This window comes from Nelumbo lutea, chromosome 1 (assembly GCF_056320005.1).
Source record: "Nelumbo lutea isolate HS-2025 chromosome 1, American lotus-T2T, whole genome shotgun sequence".
In the NCBI taxonomy this organism is placed as follows: domain Eukaryota; kingdom Viridiplantae; phylum Streptophyta; class Magnoliopsida; order Proteales; family Nelumbonaceae; genus Nelumbo; species Nelumbo lutea.
The window spans coordinates 120,132,056-120,151,515 of NC_142684.1; the positions used below are offsets into that span (position 1 = coordinate 120,132,056).

General features: G+C 36.3%; 1 protein-coding gene across 5 annotated transcripts; it reads right to left on the bottom strand.

Annotated features, from left to right (window-relative positions):
* Nucleotides 1-1,873: 1,873 nt before the first annotated feature.
* Nucleotides 1,874-19,176, bottom strand: LOC148877139 (protein WEAK CHLOROPLAST MOVEMENT UNDER BLUE LIGHT 1-like). Of its 5 annotated transcripts, none has more exons than XM_088981816.1 (7): nucleotides 18,667-19,176; nucleotides 18,498-18,567; nucleotides 9,934-10,062; nucleotides 9,551-9,676; nucleotides 9,363-9,461; nucleotides 4,673-5,378; nucleotides 1,874-4,107 (listed from the first exon to the last, which is right to left on the bottom strand). In XM_088981816.1, the coding sequence occupies exons 6-7, from the start codon at nucleotides 5,336-5,338 to the stop codon at nucleotides 2,227-2,229; spliced, it is 2,547 nt and encodes an 848-aa protein (XP_088837942.1). In that variant the 5' UTR covers nucleotides 5,339-5,378; nucleotides 9,363-9,461; nucleotides 9,551-9,676; nucleotides 9,934-10,062; nucleotides 18,498-18,567; nucleotides 18,667-19,176; the 3' UTR covers nucleotides 1,874-2,226. The 5 variants fall into 5 exon arrangements, with proteins under 5 accessions (XP_088837942.1, XP_088837940.1, XP_088837939.1 ...); XM_088981814.1 differs by having other exon boundaries at nucleotides 9,934-10,059; nucleotides 18,498-18,583; XM_088981813.1 differs by having other exon boundaries at nucleotides 18,498-18,583.
* Nucleotides 19,177-19,460: the final 284 nt, after the last annotated feature.

A 19,460-nucleotide genomic window follows, 5' to 3' on the forward strand; every position in this document is an offset into this window, starting at 1 on the left:
CTGTCACTATGATCACCCACTCGAGTGAATTCTCCAACTACTCCAACATACCCAGGTTTTGACCCCCAAAGGATCTCACTGATTGGCATATCAAAGATAACCTAATCCGACACCTAGTGTAGTACCATAATCGAGTCTAGGGGTTAGGTGTAACTTTCCAGTTTTTCCCTCCAGTCTCTAAGGTCTATGGCATAACTGGAAAATGATCTAAGTTCAATGTTTCAAACAAACACACACTACATGTGTTTCGAGTCTAACCCTAGCAGCTGAGACAAGCTACCCCAACCTACTTGGTAACACATTAATGTCAATCTTGGTAGGATAAACTTCCCCAAGTCTATCCAACGACTAAGAACATTCTAAACTAACATGAGTCTCATAAGTGTCAAGTTTAAGGGTAATTACACAGAAACACACAAAATATAACATGAATCAATTATGTACTTTTATTCATTTACAATAAATGGATATGTACATCAATCTGATTGGAGCTAAGGGCATACATTGTCTAACACTACCTACATGATACACACCGTTCAGTGCAAATCTTATAGCCCAAAGAATGATGCACTAGTGTCGGAAACCGGTGAAATTCACGAACGACAAGATGGAGAACAAACTTGATATTGACAATCCTCCCCCGACTAAATAGATGATCACTAGTTGTCACCTGCAACAAATGAACAATTAGGAATGACAAAATTAGAGGAAGAGACACTTTAGGATTCCCCTGGAATAGTAAACCCAACCATTAAGAACAAGAAACCCCAAGAAACAATTTATGATTCCTCATGGGAACCAAAACCCTAAATATTCTCCACACCAGAATTTCAACAATAGCAGAAATCATAGGAATATTGGATAGTGGCAGAATTTAGGATTCCTTGTGAAAATTAGAATAAAAGGGAACCATTGAAAAGGACTTCATATATATGCACTTATACCGAGGTTGCTTCAGCGCATTTTACACGCTCGAAGGGCTTTCTATATGAGATACCATTTACTAGAAAGAGAAGATGGGACCATACACCTATTTTATTGTTGGGATATATATATATATATATATATATACATGAATACTTTGTTTATAGATAAAATTATTATCATATTATGCTTTCATTAATAATATAGTTAATAAATGTAACCTATTAATAGCCCTTGATTTGATTATATGGCTGCGTTTGTTTGGGGTGGAAATTGAACCAAGGTCAACTTTATACCCAATTCAATTTTATAAGTTGCAACCCGAACCTGTCCAACTTGCACACCTACATTAAATCACAACTCTGACAAGATCTCAAAAAATGGAATTTATGAGAAGTTTCTTCCAAAGATGTAAGTGTAAATGGATTTCTGATCTTCTTGAGTGAATGTTCCACAAATGGAAGAGAAATTGACGCTGAGAAGAGCTAAACTTCAGTACCTTTAATGGTGAATTTAAAAAGGTGTACATGCAGACAGCCATTATGAGATTTATGAATTTAAAAACAACTTTGCCAAGAGAAAGCAGAGCCAAGGTAAAGAAGCTGAGAGAAGGCAGTTAGTAATGCCAACAAATGAGAACAATCAGCAATTAAAATACTTGATTTACAAAAGACAAAAAAAAATTAAGACAATTGGAACTGCACATGTGCAAGTACTGAGAGTAGAGAGGCCTACGTGTGACCGTGTGAGCTGTGCTTTGAGGCCTTTGGCCTCCACACACACCTCTTTCTTATATAGATATAGATTAGGGGTGCAAGTCATATACCCAATTGGCAGAATTTACACTATATTGAGTCCAAGCTTCCAGGACTGGCCCATTCAAATTAAAAAAAAAAAAAAAAAAAAGTTGCAACCCGAACCTGTCCAACTTGCACACCTACATTAAATCACAACTCTGACAAGATCAAAAAATGGAATTTATGAGAAGTTTCTTCCAAATTGGAATCATGTAAAATTCAGTACAACTTATTACTCTTCAAACATCCTCCCCCCCCCCCCCCCCCCCGCCACACACACACACACACAAACCCCAACAAATTTATTATTACCTTGCCAACCACCAAACCAACAATTCATAAAGAGAAAGAATATAGACCGATGGAAGTTATCATACATAGAGTTCTCACCAATCTATACAATACAAACAAATTTTTCTTATCCATCTGAGCACTTGGATGACTCTTTAGCCAAAACCTTGCAACACAGAAGTAGAAACCAGAAACAACACACAATGATGAAAAGCTACATGGCATTTGATGCATGCCCCTTCTTCCTTGACAAAAACATGACGACCCGTGGTAATATTGCTTTCTTCTTCTTCTTCTCAAACTTCGCTTCTGGAGAAGTATCATGTTCAAAGATATTTTTTGGGGCAACCTCCCTTGGACTTGAGTCATTTTCCACAGGAATGGTGTCATCTAGTTTGTTGTCAAAGCTCTTTGGTTCTTCACCATCCTCAGAGCTCCTCATTGGGCCTCTAGTGGGATTTATGACCCCTTCACCAGTATCACTAGCCTTTCGCCGCTCTTCATGCTCAGCCCTCCATTTCCTCAACTCTTGCTCTATACCTAGCTTCCCTTCCCTTGCCTTTTTGTTCCTTTCTTTTGCAATGTTCAAAGCATCCTTTCTTGCAGCCAACTCTCTACTCACTTCTTCCAACTTTTCCAAGCTTCTCAACTCAGACTGCTTAGCTACTTCTATTTGAGAGATGGCAGCTGCCAACCTCACATTGGCATGCTCCTCAGCCTCCTGGGCATGTTTACTAAGCTCATGGAATTCCTCCAGAGAGAGTGTGACTCCAGCAGTGCTATTGTCACCAATAGTACTTTGAGCCGATTCACTCTCCAGCAATGCTTTGACTGCTGCCAATGCCAATTTCTCTGATTCCCTGGCAGCCTCTATCTCTTTTTTAGTTGCATGTATTCTACTCTCCATGGTACTTGCACAAGCCTTGACTTGCTCTGCTTCTTCCTTTGCTCTTCTCAGTTCTTCATGGGCTAATTGAGCAAGTGCTTTGGCCTGATCTGCCTCATGAGCAGCTTGCTGTAGCAGCTTGGGCAGTTCCACCATTTTCTCCTTGGCTTCCTTCTCCTTCATCTGCACTATAGATACTTCTGACTGAGTTCTATTCAACTCCGCTTCAATAGATGCAACTGCCACATATGCCATTCCTTCTCTCTGTCTAATTGAGGCAAGTGCTGATTTTTCTGCTTCAAGCTCTGACTTAAGTGACACCGCTGCAACCCTCAGACAATTTACTTCTGCTGTTGCTTTCTCGATACCGAGATTGATCTCTTCAAGCTCCTTAGCTGAAGCAATTGTTAATTGTGGATCTATATGAGCTTTCGTATTTGGCTCTTTTGTCTCACTTTTTAGCTTTCCTTCTTCTTCACTGGCTTCTTGGTTCAACTTTGCTTCCATGTAAGTTGCTAATTCAGCTTTTAGATTGAGTAGCAAGGCTGATGCAGTATCTAGTTTTAATTTGAGATCCTTCGCAGAGAGAAGTTGCTCATTTAGACTTTGTAGTTCCTCTTCTGCCTGCTTGACTTCTTTTTCCCATGTGATAGAATCCTGCTCTCTGGCCAAAGTTGCTTCAATTCTGTTCTCCTCTGCTTCTAAATGTGCAGCCTGTTCATATTCTAGTGATTCTTTTGTTGCAATCAGTTCTAGAGTCAGATTTTCCACTGTCTTGTCAATTTCCTTGGATGCAGAAACAGCCTCCTCAGCTTTCTTTACAGCAATGTCCTTTTCAGTAACCAAAGATGCATACTCCCCACTTAGTGCTTCCAACTCATCTTTCACAAATTTCAGCTCTGTTACTGCAGCTATGTACCTGGATTTTGCTACATCAAGCTGTTGCTTTTCTGCAGAATTTGTCTCATTTACAATCCCTTGTTCCATTTCTTCCAACCTGAGCTTCACAAGTTCATGATCCTGTTTTGCCTGCTTCTCTTCAATTTGTGCTCTCTCTAGGTTCAACTTCAATTCTTCTATTAGTCTCTTGGTACTGTCCAGTTCCTTTAGTATTTGAGTCTTTGCACCTTCAGCGGCATCTGACTGTTTCTTATATTCAGGAATCTCTTCTTTTGCTTTCTCCAGATCTTGTTCTACATTCTTTTTCTCCTATTATACCAAAGAAAAGAAACTTAATGGTCAGGAAGCCCAAAGGAAATCAAATGGATCGAAAATTAAATTCTGATCCCTTTGTCAATTTTTATGCAATGTTTTGTAGACAAATGGATTGAAAATTCCACGTTTTAGTTAAAAGAAATAGGAATGTTTGGAGTAGTAGCTCAGATACATGGCATGAGAGTTTGTCTTACAATTAATCAAATACAGCTTGATACAATCTGGCTGGGAGAAAAGATAAAATTGGTATGTTAGTTTTTTGTGTGAAGCAGAAATATCTAAGAATCTGTTTCATCCATCTCTCTAATAAAATTGAAAAACAAAAGGACAAGTAACAATAGGAGCTGTGTCATAACCAAGATAGTTTTCCTTTCTGTTACAAGTCAATCCAAATGATTTAATTAATGAAGAAGAAAATGTTCGAAAAGTGCCAAGAATCCAGGAAAAATTCGGAAATTTTTCAGCACTGAAGCAGGATTATTATCAATACCAATAATAAGGATCATGAAACGATTACAATGAAATGATAAACAAAAATGAAGATAAAGAAATATCTTACCTCAACAGTCTGGCTTCTACGGGATTTCCAATTGACGAGTCTTCCAAACTTGGAAACAGCTTCTTTAACTGATTCAAAAGGTGCTGCAGTATCAACAAGACTTCTGTGTACATCCTCTTTTACATGTTGAGAAATGCCACTGAGTTGTAGGTTCTTATTGGAAATGCTTGAAACCTCCATTTGGGGCAGAAGAAACTCCTCTAGTGGAACAACATTATCACTAATTTCAGAGGTTCTTACTTCACCAGATCCGTTAGATGGTAATGCTATATCACTAACTTCAACAGCAACAATATTATCAGTGGCAATTCCATCAGATTGCTTTGTAGTATCAGTTGGTTGTGCTTCCAATACATTAGATGAATGAGGTGATGGAATAACTTCCAATGACTCTTGTTCCATTTCCTTAACTCCAGGCTGTAACTTTTCCAGGTTCTCCATTTTAAGTGCATCATGGTCGAGTACCAGGACATTAGAAGCATCTTGTATGATTGAAACTCCAGAGCCTTCTACAACAATGCTCTGTTGGTCAGTCACTACGTTTTCATTAGGGAGTGCATGAATTGGAACTTCAGAATCGGCAAGAGCATTTTCTTGAGTTGATGAAGAAGTAGATGAAGAAGATTCAGGATAAAAATTTCCTTCCGAATTTTTCTTTTCCTCCATACCACGCAAGTGCTAAGAGTTTCAAGTAGGTATCTGGAATCTAAAGACAATAATGGCACCATTTTAGTATATACCAAACTTAATAAAACTTCATGCCAACTCAATGTCAGTGCTTACAGTTTCTTTTTGAAACTCATTTTCATTCTCTTCAAAAAGAAAGGCAATTCAACACTTCCACTTCATTTCTTTAAGAATATTATGATCACAAAACACATGCTTAAACAAGGTGGGGCAACAAGTGTCTACTCTGACATCAAACTAAAAAATGGCCATAACACAATGCTGGTCCTGAATCAGGAGTGGGGAGGGGTAGTGAGCAAAGTGAAAATGGTCATGAAACAAATGAGGTGCAAACTGTCCGAAACACATTGATGAGCAGACAACACAATCCCCCAGATTTATGACAGTGGTTCAAATTCTATTACTATGTGCAATGAATGGAATTCTATCTCATCCGGTTTTGCCGAAGATTATTTGTTTCTTTAGGAATTACACACAACATGATCAAATTCTTTTGGGATGGTTGCAACGAGGGAAATTCCAAGGAGGCGACAGATTCAAGAGCTGCATTGAGACGCCCTGTGGGTTATCAACATAAAATGTTATTTGTCCCCATTACCTTAAAATTATGCTTAATTAATCTATTCCTTACTGATATCCGGGTTTCTTTTTCACTTTGCTCACCAGACCTTTCCTGTCCCTCTTTTGAACATTGTTGCTCTTAATTTTTTTCTTTCATAATTTCATCTTAACATTGCTTTCTTCCTCCACTCTTGTTGACATAACTAATAAGATTGTAGTTGGATTATGGAGGATCTAAGGAGCATATTTGAAATCCATGTTTTTTTTTTTTTTTTGGAAATCCACCAAAGTAGTGGAAAACTCTGCTCAAAATCCAGAAGTTTTCTAATTCTCCATAGCACCATCTTTGGAGCCAAACTGTTAAATCTGGATATTTTGGAATTTGGGGAGTAAAATCCATCTGCATTTACAATTCTTCAGAAATCCTAACACATAGGATGAGATATGAGTTTTCTGCAAAATGACTAAATGTCAATCAAAGAAAACATTACAAAAAAATAAGCATATTCAGTGCATTCTTTGCCTTCTAAATTGTCTCAGGATAAGACAATATATCATCATCATCATCATCATCTAAGCCTTGTTGGCAAGGTTTAAAATGTCAATGTCGATGGAAATGTCGCTTACCAAAATATAGGACATATGTCGGAAATGTCGAGGGGAAATATTGTAAAAATTAGAGACATTGTGGAAATATGCAATGATATTTTGTAAAATGACAAAATAAGCATTAATACATATTTCTAGACTATTATCTTATTCCCAACCATTATATAAAGCTAAGAAACTAAGATCAAAAACAAATTAGTAAATGACTATTTACTGATTTATTATGCATTTTGATGTTTTTACAAGGTTATCCGATATTTTCTTTTCTTATTTTTAATTCTGATTTATTATAAATTCAAATATATTTATTTCACACTAGTAAATAGAAATACATTTATTCTGATTTTTAAATATTAAAGTTAAAATACATTGTGCTTTATTATAAATTTAATAAACCGATTCTCCTTTTTGTAGTATTAACTATTAAGATTATGATAAATTCTGATTTCTTATAAAATTAATTATTATGATTTTTAATACTAAATTTATAATAAATTATGATTTATTATAACATTTAATAAATTTATTCTCATTTTTATATTAAATTTAGAATATGATTTATTATAAAATTTAATAAACATTTTCTGATTTTAATAAATATTTTAAAAATACTAACTAGTTAATATTTTATTACTTGAAAAATATTTTATGTTTTATATTATAAAGTAATTAATTTATTCTTTTGTTTTTATTTTTTGTTAACTATTTTTTATAAATATTGTATGTGAAATATTAAATAGAAATTATTAATGGAATAATTTATATTAATATACTGTATTATATTAATATAATATACTAATATATTATATTATTAATGTACATTAGTCAACATCCTGTCGACATAATAGGAACAACCGTCTTTGTTTTTTGTTATTTGGACCAATTTGGTCGACATTTTCGAAATATAAGGAAATGTCGACCGAAATAATGTAATTTTTATATTACCATCCATTTTCATGTCGGTAAGCCTTGACATCGACATATGTCAGGCGACATTAGCGAAATTTCACGACATTCAAAACCAGGCTTGTTGGTTACATGAACCCTATTTTGTCATTCTATTCTGTTTAGTGCCATATTCATTCTTAAATTATGAGCCATTAAATAATTTCTTACTACTTGAACCCATGTCCTTTTTGGTCTGCCCCTAGCTCATTGTGAGAGCTTACAAGAGGCTATTTGAATCACTAACAAAAGAACTATAATAACATCAAATATGACCAATTTCCTCTTCCTGTGGCTTAGCTCAATTCCTTTGATTTCTCTTTTTCATTTTGTATTTTCAGATTTTACTTTGATATCAGATTAAGAAGGCTATTGCTTTGGTGTGATGTCAAAATCTTAGGCTGGCAACCATGAGAAAATGGGTTTATGTCTGAGAGTGGCCATTTTGTGCTAAAAATCCAGAGGTTATGTCTGGATGTAAGGATTAACTTACATCCAGTGAAATATCATTTCAAATAAACTAGGCAAGTGTATAAAGAGAAGAAGAAGAAGAAGCAGTTTTCTTGCTCACATTCTATCATGCTTGTATTACAGTAATACCATATAATCGGTTTAAGGTAATGAGATTTTAATACAACTTTTTCGATCATTAAAAAAATTATTAATTTATTTTTCACTTAAATGATGAATTCTCATTTTATATCTCTATCCATCTAATAGACATAGGTATAAAAGTTTATGTGTATGTATGCCAATATGTAAATATGCTGCTAATGATTTAAACTAACTGGCATTTGGCCTTTCTCCGCTCTATTAAAACTTCATCTCAGTAATCTACCCAATAATATGGATCTTTTAATAAAATTTAACTTTTCTGCATGTATATGTCTAGCATATTTCTTTTTATTTTCCTGAAATTGTGGACATCCTAATGATTAAAATAGCAAAGTATTTATGATATTTCTGTTGGTGTTCTTCTACCTAATAGGATGAAACAGGGGTTTATAAGAATTTTCTTCAGATAACAAATAAGAAACAGGGGTTTATAAGAAAATAGAAACAAAATTGACATGCATGTCTTTTATATAGTTGAGAGAAAAATCAAAATGCACTTTATTTGAATTTCGGCAGAAATACTTCTATTTGGAAGATCTTTGTTTGCAGTCCAGTGATTTTTCACTTACACATCTATAACTAAATTAGAGTTACCCAAAATTAATGAATTTCAGCAGAATATTTTGGTGGATAACAAAGAAGATAAAATGGATGTGGAAACTACCCAAAACCAATCCTTACAACGGAAACTCTTTCAAAGGCTCAATTCACTTGATCAAGAAGCCTCTAAGGTCTCTGGAATGTCCACCACAACCAAGCTAACCAAGGTCTGAATTTCAGCATGCAACATAAAAAGAAACACGTGTATATTTTGGTTTATTTTCCTTAACTTCTGAACCCTTTCCAGTTCATGGTTTTTTTATCATGTTATTTATTTTGAAGTTGGGTTTTGCCTTTTGAGATCATTAACAGTTTCTGAGCTGCTTTTCTTTCTTGCTTTGGTCTGACATGTAGCATCTATGGCTGCTGCAATGAAGTTCTTCCCATACCTCAACACATTTACACTTGAACTCATGGCTTGTCTGTTGTTAAACCAGATATTTTTCAAATCAGGTCCACTTGCTCCTCAACACTTTATTTGAAATTAAATCTCCACACACACACACACACACACACACATATAATATTATACATTCAAGAGAAAATAATGGAAATGCAAATTATTTGATTCAGTCTGAGTAAGAAGATCTTAGCTCACATTCTACATCCATGCACCATACAAGTAGTTAATACATAAGCAAAGTTTTATTATTTGATTTAGTATTAATTTTACCTCTAGAATGCAAAGATGATAATTTGCAAGGCTAGATTCAAAACTTTCCACTCAAGTAGCAATACTGGGGCTCTTAGTCCTGCTGCAATCTAAGGATACCTGTAAATAACAATGACCCATTCTAGTGAAAATATAATACTGCTGGAACGTTGGAAGGAATAGATGAATAGATGGACAAAGTATCATACCTTAGGATGTAACTCATCTTGATCCATCCCTCAACCTGCCATTTGATTTGAACCACTTCCTTGTGTAAAATGAGGAATGAGCAGGAATTATGAACTGTGGTTGTGCTGGAACTTGTGCTGCTACACCTGATAAATACAAGCAGCATGCCTGATTATGAACTTTGAATGATCTCAACTGTCCTCTCCACTTCCAATCTTAGATACTTAGTTGTTTGTCTTTAGCAAAGCATCAAGCAGCTAAGCCTCCAAAATGTTGTGAAAATAGGGTTTTCTTGCTAAGTTCTCAATGATCTATATTTAAGAATTTTAATTGAAGGTTTAATCTGTTTTTGCAGGGCTACTAGGAGATGCGTACGCCTCTCAGAAGTCAGAAATTAACGCACCAGCAGAAATTTGAGGCCTAAGACTGTCTCCCATAGAAGAGACTGTTGAGGCTAGGCTAATTGGCCCTGCCTCCTTGTGGCATATGCTCTTCTCGCCTCACAGCCGTTCAAAAAACATGGTTGCCACTGCTGAAATTTGAACATATAACTGGTTTCCCATTCAGATGTTACAAATAAAATTTTGTGGGAAGCATACATTATAAGCTTCTTAAAGAACAAATCAAATCCCTAGCATTATCTACTGAAAATATATAAGACATTCTACAAACTAGTTGCCAATACCAGAGAAGACACTAATTTTATAGGGTGAAAGGACACAAATTTGATGAAGGCTGCAGGATGAGAAACTTCTGAAACTCAACAGCTAGATAACAATCTTAAAAATCATAATCAACATGCAGGGAGGGCTGGGAGGCTTTAGCATAGGACAGTATTTTAAATTTTGTTAAATTTAAAATCTGAAAAAGACTACTTTTTCAAATGTTAAACTTTGTTCATCTAATAACTCAGTGTGAGCTGCCTTACCCCACCAGTCCCAAGCCCAGATAAAGGAGGGTTGTGTCAGGTAGGTAGCCGACACTAAACACTCATCACAGATTCTGATTTATCTTTTCGTACTCATGCTAGGTGTTCCTTGATACTGATCAGAAGGGAATTGCAAAACAAGACTTACGTAACCTACCCCATATGGTTGAGAAAGGCTACCTATCACTCTCCTATTGAGAACTCATGAATCTAGCAAATGACAAACCCCAGTTCACAGAGAACATCAAAGGAGAATCCAGACAGTGATATTCCTGATAGGAAGTGGTAACACTAGCTAGTTATGTATAATTGCACATCTTCATATGTTGGTAACCAACCAATATATAATACAACGATAACTTTGAGCTAGAAGGCTGAATAAATCTACAAAAGAAAAAGGATGGTGTACCATAAAACCCCTTTTGAAGCTTACAGGGTATCTGTTCTCAAGAACCACTCACAATTCCACCATACCAAACTTTACTGCAACAGACAATCTCCTGAGTCAATTCCACTAACTTCTTCTAGACCACCTCTCTCAATCATGTTATACCACTCAAAAATAAAGCCTCCAACTTCTAATTTTACTTGTGCTTCAAAAAACTATCTTTTTACTCAGAATTAACAGATATTCTAGTGGTTTCACAAGGTCCCAAAAAGCTTTAGCCATTGCTTGATCTCAAAAAGGCAACATTCCTTAGATTGGAAGGGGGAAGAATCACAACTTCATCACAATTACTATAAAGAAAAAAGCTTATCAGAACAAGAAATTTAACGAGCAAGAAGTTTCTCAAAATATATTCATGGATTAATCATCAATATAACAAAGAGAAAATCATTATTGAGCTCTGTATATCATATACAATTTTAAGTAGGTTGTGCACCGTTTTCCAAGTTCATAAACTAAAAGGAGACTACAAACAAGGGCCTTTGATAAAATTGCTCAAAATGTAAGGAAATCAACAGCGATAAAAGCAGATTGAATAAAGCTTAATAGGGATTCTAAATCAGATACCAATTAAGAATTTAATAGACAATAGAGTTTCTCGAATCAAACATGAACTAGTTCTCACATCTGAGACCAAAAGAGGTAATCTTTACAAAACAGAGAGACATAGAACCACAAAACTTCATACAACTCTCTTCCTTTTAGCCACGGATAGAGAAAAACCCAAAATCTGATCCAAGCATCTAAATTCCCCATTTCCCTTATACAATAAACCTGTAGTTATTTCTTGTTGCTGCTTTCACCTTTCATATCTCCTCCTCCAGCTGCAGCCTGTGCTGCTTTCTTCACTGTCTTCTCTTGCAGCACCTTTGCATCCTTGAATAAGAACAAATTGGGGAAAAAAGCAACTTGGCACATAGAGTTGAATCCCTCTAATCATATTCCACTTGGTTTTGATTTTATGTGTATACAACCAGACAGGGTGACTGGGTGAGTGCTTAGTGGCCACAGCAAAGCAACTTGGCTACTTATTAGGATGGATTTGGCCATTTGGCACATACCACTAACATGCATTTCAGCTCGAATTACAAGAGGAAACTCTGATATATGATAGACCATAAACTTGATATATGAACAATGGAATTAAACCCATGCAAAATCCATAACTTCACATACAAGAGGAAGTTTTTGATCCAAATGATAGTTCTGTTGTTGTTCTTATGTTAAATATTTCCTGTCTTTTTTTAGGCTCCATTCATTTGGAACTCAAACGTGGGGAGTGAAACTTTATTTTGTCCAGTTTTTAGTCACTAGAACCTTTGACACAGATTTGATGGTTGCCACTGGGACTTTGGACATATTGTGCTGGACAAAAGGTTTTGCAGATTCCAATGAATCTAAGAACTTTGAAGAATTATGAAGAAGAGATTTGAGTTGAAAGAGATGTTTAGAGATGTAGGTTATGATAAAAAGTCAAGCATGTACTTAAATTTACGATTTGCCCCTATTAGATTTGCATCAATCCATCCTAAAAACAGGACTCTTAAGTCATAACCTGAAAGGTTCTCAGCCTCATTAGCACTTCTTAGGCCAATAGGGTCATTGTATGACATGGTTGGCCAATTGGGTTTATATATGAGTTATTTACTCAGTGGAATCAAGATCAATCTTTCCCTGCCAGACAAGAGATGCATGCAAGATAAAACACAGAAACCAAAGAAGGTAAAAAGGGCAAAATGCAAGACACAGATAGCAGCATGGAGTTTTGAAAGTGTTTGTCTCCATCTGTACAACAAGAATCATCTTAATAGGGGCATTTTGCAACATAGACAACAATATTAATGATATAAAAGAATAAACCCGAGCATTCAAGGCTCAATCTCTACTCCACAAAGAAAAGCCACTGTATTGTCCATCTGTTATCTTAATCTCTTTCTTAATTTTCATGGGAGTATATAATTAGCATTGGATTAAAACTCCTCATATTCAAAGATCTTAGTATAGACTTCAGCAATTAAAAGAAAACATGCTTAGATGTCTTGCCTGCCTCATTTGATTTCTGTACAGCTTCCTAATTTTTGGGCAATGAGTATTTTAACCTAAGCAAACAAAACAGGATAAAGCCTGAAAAAAAAATTAAACCAGAATTTGCACAGGCATATTTCCCACTAAGACGTTCCAATTGCCATTACATGGTTAGGCCAGATTTAAATGGATGATCATTTATGGAGGTGTGGGACATGCTATGGCATCCACAATCAACTGAAAGATGTAATATCCTTGTGTATGCTTATGATAAGTTACCTAGGCTATTTCCAAAATCCAAACTATAGAAATTATTGAATGCTTTGATTGGATTGGAGAAACTGAAGCCAGCAATTCAACAGAATACTGAAAAACTGAATAAGAAAATATGAATCAAGTAACTAGGGTTCATCAAAATGATGTTTTTCATTCTTTAGTTTAGTGACCTCCTGTCAACAAGATTCCAACAAATTATGAAATCACAAAGGTATAAGTAGAGCTCTCATAGATCTGCACTTGATTTTTTTATGCTTCTGGAGTGGAACTAAAGTATATTAGAATGGTAAAGATCTCATTCACTTTTTATATTAGAACTAACTCATTGCTAATCTTGCATGGCTTTCTTAATTTTTGTTTCTTTCTATATTGCTCCTTGTTTCACAGTGGCAGCTCCATGCTTGTGTAGTTGTTTTGCAAACTGCATGGCAACAGGAAGACCTAGCACCATAGCTTCACCATCAATAAACTACACCGATCCTAACCTAATCCACAATGCACCTTCTTAACTCACATGCCAAGCCTAAACTCTTTATTTGGAGGATCAATGAGAGAGAAACCAGCACTAACTGATTTACCCCATTTTTAAACAATAGTTGCAAAGAATGGTGCAAATGTCGATGCTAAGCAGCAGTTCTAATTTATTTTCTCTCAAACACCATAAGTTCTGCCTACTCTCAAAACGAATAGACAGCAAAGCAAGATTCCTATAGCCAACCCAAGATTAATTAAGATAAGACCTAGTTGAGTTTAGTTCTCTGATGAACCTTCTGAACTCTCAACATGACCAAAAAGACAGCATTGCCTATCTTTTTGTATCTGTCAAAATGGACTCTAAAAGGTATATACGAGTGCTACTTGTCATCAGGTCCAATTGCTAGTACAAGAGAAACAAGAGGAGGAATGAAGAAGCAAGATTGCATGATTCATACAGGTATGCGTGATTCAGGAGCAATCAACAGTTCAGAAAATCAATCACATAAGAAGTATCTTCCTGAGGAAAAGGGTCATTCTCAAAGGAAAGCACTTTGACCACATTGACTAAGGCTACAATCCATAAATGAAGTGTGCCATGTACCAGGGTCAAAATAATTCTCATAAAACAAAATATTAGGATTTTAAGATGGTTTGTTTTAACTGTCCTCCTTCATGGATGGGGGCCTCTCTGTACTCTTTTTTTTTCAATAATCTGATATAATATAACTTATGCATAACAAATTATAGATAAAATGTTAAGTTAGGCCTCTCTCTAATCAGTTATTGGGTCTTTATGAAGTTATGCCAGTCAATAGCCTCTAAAAGATTGAGCTGTTAAACTTTAAAATACCCCATATGGGTTTAGTTTTGCCATTAGTTAGAACTAGAGACTGAAACTTGACCATGAATGGATAATGTTCTTTGTTCATCTGAATTGTTGATTTACACAACTCTCCCTGTTGAGAAGTATAGTTCTATAATGCTAGAATTTTCTAAATTAAGAAAGAAACCATTATATATTAGACTATAAAAAAAAAAAAAAAAACTCATTTCATTTTTAAATTAATCTCTCTTAGTCGTTGATCCTATTAGGATGACATCTGTGCATATATAACTTTTGTTGGACAGCTTTGAAAGTCCAACTGTCTAACAATGATATCTAGAAGAGTGGCTTTCAACTTTCAATGTTCAATGTGACAGCTTATTTAATTTAGTAGCCCAAATAGGGAACCACTCCTAATTCATAAAGCAAATTCCCTCCTAATTGGCCATACCCTTTACCACTTTAACATAAAAAGGATTTTCTTCTGTGTGCCCACATGAGATTATAACCATCTGATTTTGTTGAACTTTTTAGATGGGGTGAAATATTTGTGAATCTCTTTATATAATGCTCAAATCAGATGGCTAAGGAATCAGTGGTAGCCGCTGCAGCCCAACCATTTATGACTTTTTAAATTCACATCACGATAGATAACAATGCCTCAGATTATTGTGTATCAAGGATGAAAATAAATCAACTTGTCAAGGATGAAACATGTTGAGTTTCACAGTGTAATGGTATGTATATCAGAGTGTCATAGTAATTCAAAACCAAAGCGAATCACAATAGTAAATTAGTAATTGAACAAATCAGAGAAAGAATAATTCAACAAATAAAATAAAATCTGTTTTAATATGAATAACAAGATCAAAGCTGCTTTAATAAACAAATGAAAGCCGAGCAGGATACAGATCAACCTTTCTAGTCAAGACAGAGGATGACTTGCTAACCAAACGAACGGGATCAATTAACAGAGAATTCAAAAATCAGGTATGAAGAGGTGGGTTACTGATAAGAAGGCTTTGTAGAGCACCATTGTTGAGATTGACAGAGCTGAAGAGGCGGGTCCCTTGTCTGAAGATCTGAGACTTAAGAGGTCAATTGCAAAAATCAGGTATGACAAGATGGCAGTTGAGGAAGAGAGGAAGTGGAGACAAGGAGCTAAATCCATTTGGCTTAAAGAGGGGGATAAAAATACAAAGTTCTTTCACAAAATGGCAAATGCTCGTGCTAGGTTCTCTTCAATCAGCAAGCTGGTGTAGGAGGACAGGTGTGGTGAGTCTGGTTCTTCCCTCCGAGCTCCAATTTAATAAATTAAATTAAGAGCAGAAAACCTGGTTAGAGAGACCATTCTCAGAAGAGGAAATTAAGGGTGCAGTAAAGAAGCTAGAAAATGATAAGTCACCGGGTCCTGATGGGTTCTCTAATCTATTCTACTTAAAATGTTGGGATATTGTGAGGAGTGAATCTGATGCAGGTGTTCCAGGCATTTCACACTAACGCCTCCTTTCAGAGAAGTCTGAATGCAACTTTCATCACTCTCATTCCAAAAATTGAGGGGGCCATCAATATAAAGAACTTCAGGCCCATTAGTCTCTTGCATAGTTTCTACAAAATCTTGGCTAAGGTTTTGGCTGAAAGAATGAAGTGTGTGTTAGGTAGTGTTATCTCTTGTAACCAAAGTGCTTTTGTCCCGAGTAGACAGATGGTTGACTCTATTCTCGTTGTCAATGAACTGCTGGAGTCCAGAAGAAGAGAGGGGACCCCAGGTGTTCTATGCAAACTGGATATTGAAAAAGCTTATGATCATGTTAACTGGCACTGCTTGGATCTGGTTTTGGAGAAAATGAATTTTAGGCAGCTTTGGAGAAACTGGATCAGAGTTTGTGTTAAGACTCCTAAGTTCTCAATCTTAGTTAACGGACAATCAACAGGGTTTTTTGGAAGTTCAAGAGGTTTGAGGCAAGGTGACCCTCTCTCTCCCCTTCTCTTCATTTGCGTCATGGAAATTTTATCTCTCTTTAGCAAGAAGGCTGCTGAGAATGGGCTTTGGGAGGGCTTTGCAATTGCTCCAGGAAAAGAAAAAATTAATATTCTTCAATTTGTTGATAACACCTTATGCTTTGTTGATGCTTCTCCAAATCAACTAGAGGTGGTGCTTGGAATTTTGAGTTGGTTTGAGGTGGTGTATGGCCTCAAGGTAAATTTGAGTAAATCTCAGATTATCCCTGTAGATCTTGTTACAAATCTAGAAGTTTGTGCAGAAGTTATTCAGGCTACCCATCTTCCGGTCAAGTACTTGGGGCTCCCTCTTGGAGCTAAATATACTTCCCCTCAGATTTGGAATCCAGTGGTTGAAAGAATGGAGAAGAAATTAGCTTCCTGAAAATCTAAATAGCTTTCTTTCAGTGAGGGAGTGATTTTGATTAAGAGTACTCTTTCTAATCTACCTACTTACTTCCTCTCCCTCTTTCCTATTTCTTCCAAAGTGGCTAACAGATTGGAGTAACTATAGAAAAATTTTCTCTGGAGAGGTTGGGAGGAGGAGAAGAAGGTTCATGCTGTAAACTGGGACCAAGTGTGTCTTCCTAAGGAATTTAGAGGTTGGGAATAAGAAATTTGAAGAAATTCAATTCTGCCTTCATGTGTAAATGGCTTTGGAGATTTGCAAATGAAAGAAATGCTTGGTGGAGAAAGTTGATTGTGGACAAATATGGAGTGGATTGGGGTGATTGGAGATCCAATTCTCCTATTTCAAAAGGGATAAGCTCCATTTGGACAGGTATAATGAAGAACTCTAATTTTTTTGAGGAAGGAATCAGTTACAACGTAGAAAATGGGGAAAGAATTAAATTTTGGAAAGACTCCTGGTGTTCTGAAGTGTGTCTGAAAGATGCCTTTCCTCTCTCGTATCAAATTTCTGTAAATCAGGATTCCTCAGTGGCTGAGAATTTCAATGTGGATGTAACTCTTTCAGTTGGAACCTAACTTGTAGGAGGCGTCTCTTTGGATGGGAAATTGAGGAGTATGCAAATCTGTTGGGCCTGCTCCATAACCAGAGGATTGACCCAAACATGAAGGATGCTTGGAGATGGAAATGGGAAGCTGATGGCAGGTTCTCTGTAAAGTCTATGTTCAGTAAGTTGATAAGTTCAGGTCAGGGAAACTTTCCGGCTAGGCAGATTTGGAACTCAATCGGTCCTTCTAAAGTGAAGTTTTTGTTCTGGACAATGGCTTTAAATAAACATCTATCCAAAGTTAATCTAGTGAAACGTGGCATACAGATTTCGGATATGTCATGTGGCTTGTGTGGTGGGGCAGTAGAAACTACTGATCATCTGGCCTTACATTGCCCAATCTCAAATTATATTTGGAGGCATTTTCTTCAAGCTTTGGAAATTAGCTGGATAATGACAAGTTCTGTGAAGGATCTGCTGTTGTGTTGGCAGATTGAGGGTCTCATCAAGAAAAGGTAACTTGGTTTGGAAGACTATTCCGGCTGCTGTGCTTTGGACTATCTGGATTGAAAGAAATAACAGAATTTTTCAGGGCAAAGCTAAATCTCCAGAGGAAATGGTGCAGAAAGCTGTGGGTAAACTTTTGTCCAGGGTGTCGGCAACGGAGGTGTTTAAAAATCAGAATTTGAGTCTGTTGTTTAGATCTCAGAACTGGATGTATCTGTAATTTGTGGTGGCTCTAGGCAGCCTCTAATGGCCTAGGCTCCTTTGTTCTGGTTCTTGATTTAATAAAATACCTTACCTTTTCCAAAAAAAAAAAACATTTTGCTCAATGGTTTTATTGATACTTATTATAGATGTCAGAAGGAACAAAAAAAAGTTGTATGGTTTGAATGCTTGAATCACTATTTAACTTTTTGAGCTCAGATACGGAACGAGCCACAGAAAATAGAATAGTTCAACTGCTGAGAGAAACACAACGAAGGAGGACTGAAGAAACGAACGAACACGTGAAAAAGTCGATAGTTCATACCAGGTAACCACTGAAATCGCAACAGAAACGGCATACCCCTCCACCTATGTTAATGATCCTCGGTACGTATCTGCAAAATGAAAAACCTAATACACATACATTATAAAACCAAAACAAGAAGAAAAGAAGAAGAAGAGAAATCGGCTGCAATTTTCAGATTCGAACTTACCTCTGCTTGTCGCCTCGTTGCTGGGAATTGGTGAATTTACCCTCTTTTTGCGTTGAACTTGTCGCCTCTCTGTATACACGATTCACCGTTGTTTCCGTTGTTTCTACAGTAGAAAGAAACTCCCAATTGAAGGAGGCTCTCGATTTTTTTTCCCTCATTTTTACTTTTCTTTTCGAGGGGATTCCGACCGAAATGTAAGGATCCCGTTTCCTCATTTTGGTCATTTTAAATCTCTATTTTTTTGGGAGGATGGTGATTTTAAATCTCACATTTTCCTTTCTTTTCCTCGTCTATGATCAAACCAAGAACATTCGTAATCTTTTGAAATAGGGTTCGACTATGAATGGGTAAGACAAATTTTCATTTTCATTTTTATAAATGGGTGAGACAAAGTTTCCCTTATAGCGCTATACCTTTCTAGGCCTTTAGGCGTTGGCTAAGCGAGTTCAAATCAGCCCCCCACTCACCCGACGTACTGGGAACATTATCATGCGGAGATGTTTTCAATACACTGCGGGGATGTGTTGTGCGACGTTCGGGGGCTGATTTGTTCAAAACGGGTGGGCGCCTTACATGCATATCTAGTGTGCATTCAGAACATCTCCCATGAATAATAATTAATAAATACAGCAAATATTCTCAATGCATGATAGGATGTGTGTATGAGGCACCAGGTGTGAGGAGTATATCCGGTCTTGATTTGCTCTTAATGGTAAGGTCTACTCGGAGATCGGTTTTAGTCAGGGTAAGCCCTTGTTGACACCGTCTCAATAGCCTTTTGCAACCTTGCATCG

What these genes read in the sequence shown, in the direction of transcription:
- LOC148877139 (XM_088981812.1), bottom strand. Translation starts at nt 5,338, where the DNA reads ATGGAGGAAAAGAAAAATTCGGAAGGAAATTTTTATCCTGAATCTTCT. An exon ending in GTAGAAGCCAGACTGTTGAG is followed by an intron (nt 4,108 to 4,672) that starts GTAAGATATTTC and finishes TTGGTATAATAG; the next exon opens with GAGAAAAAGAATGTAGAACA.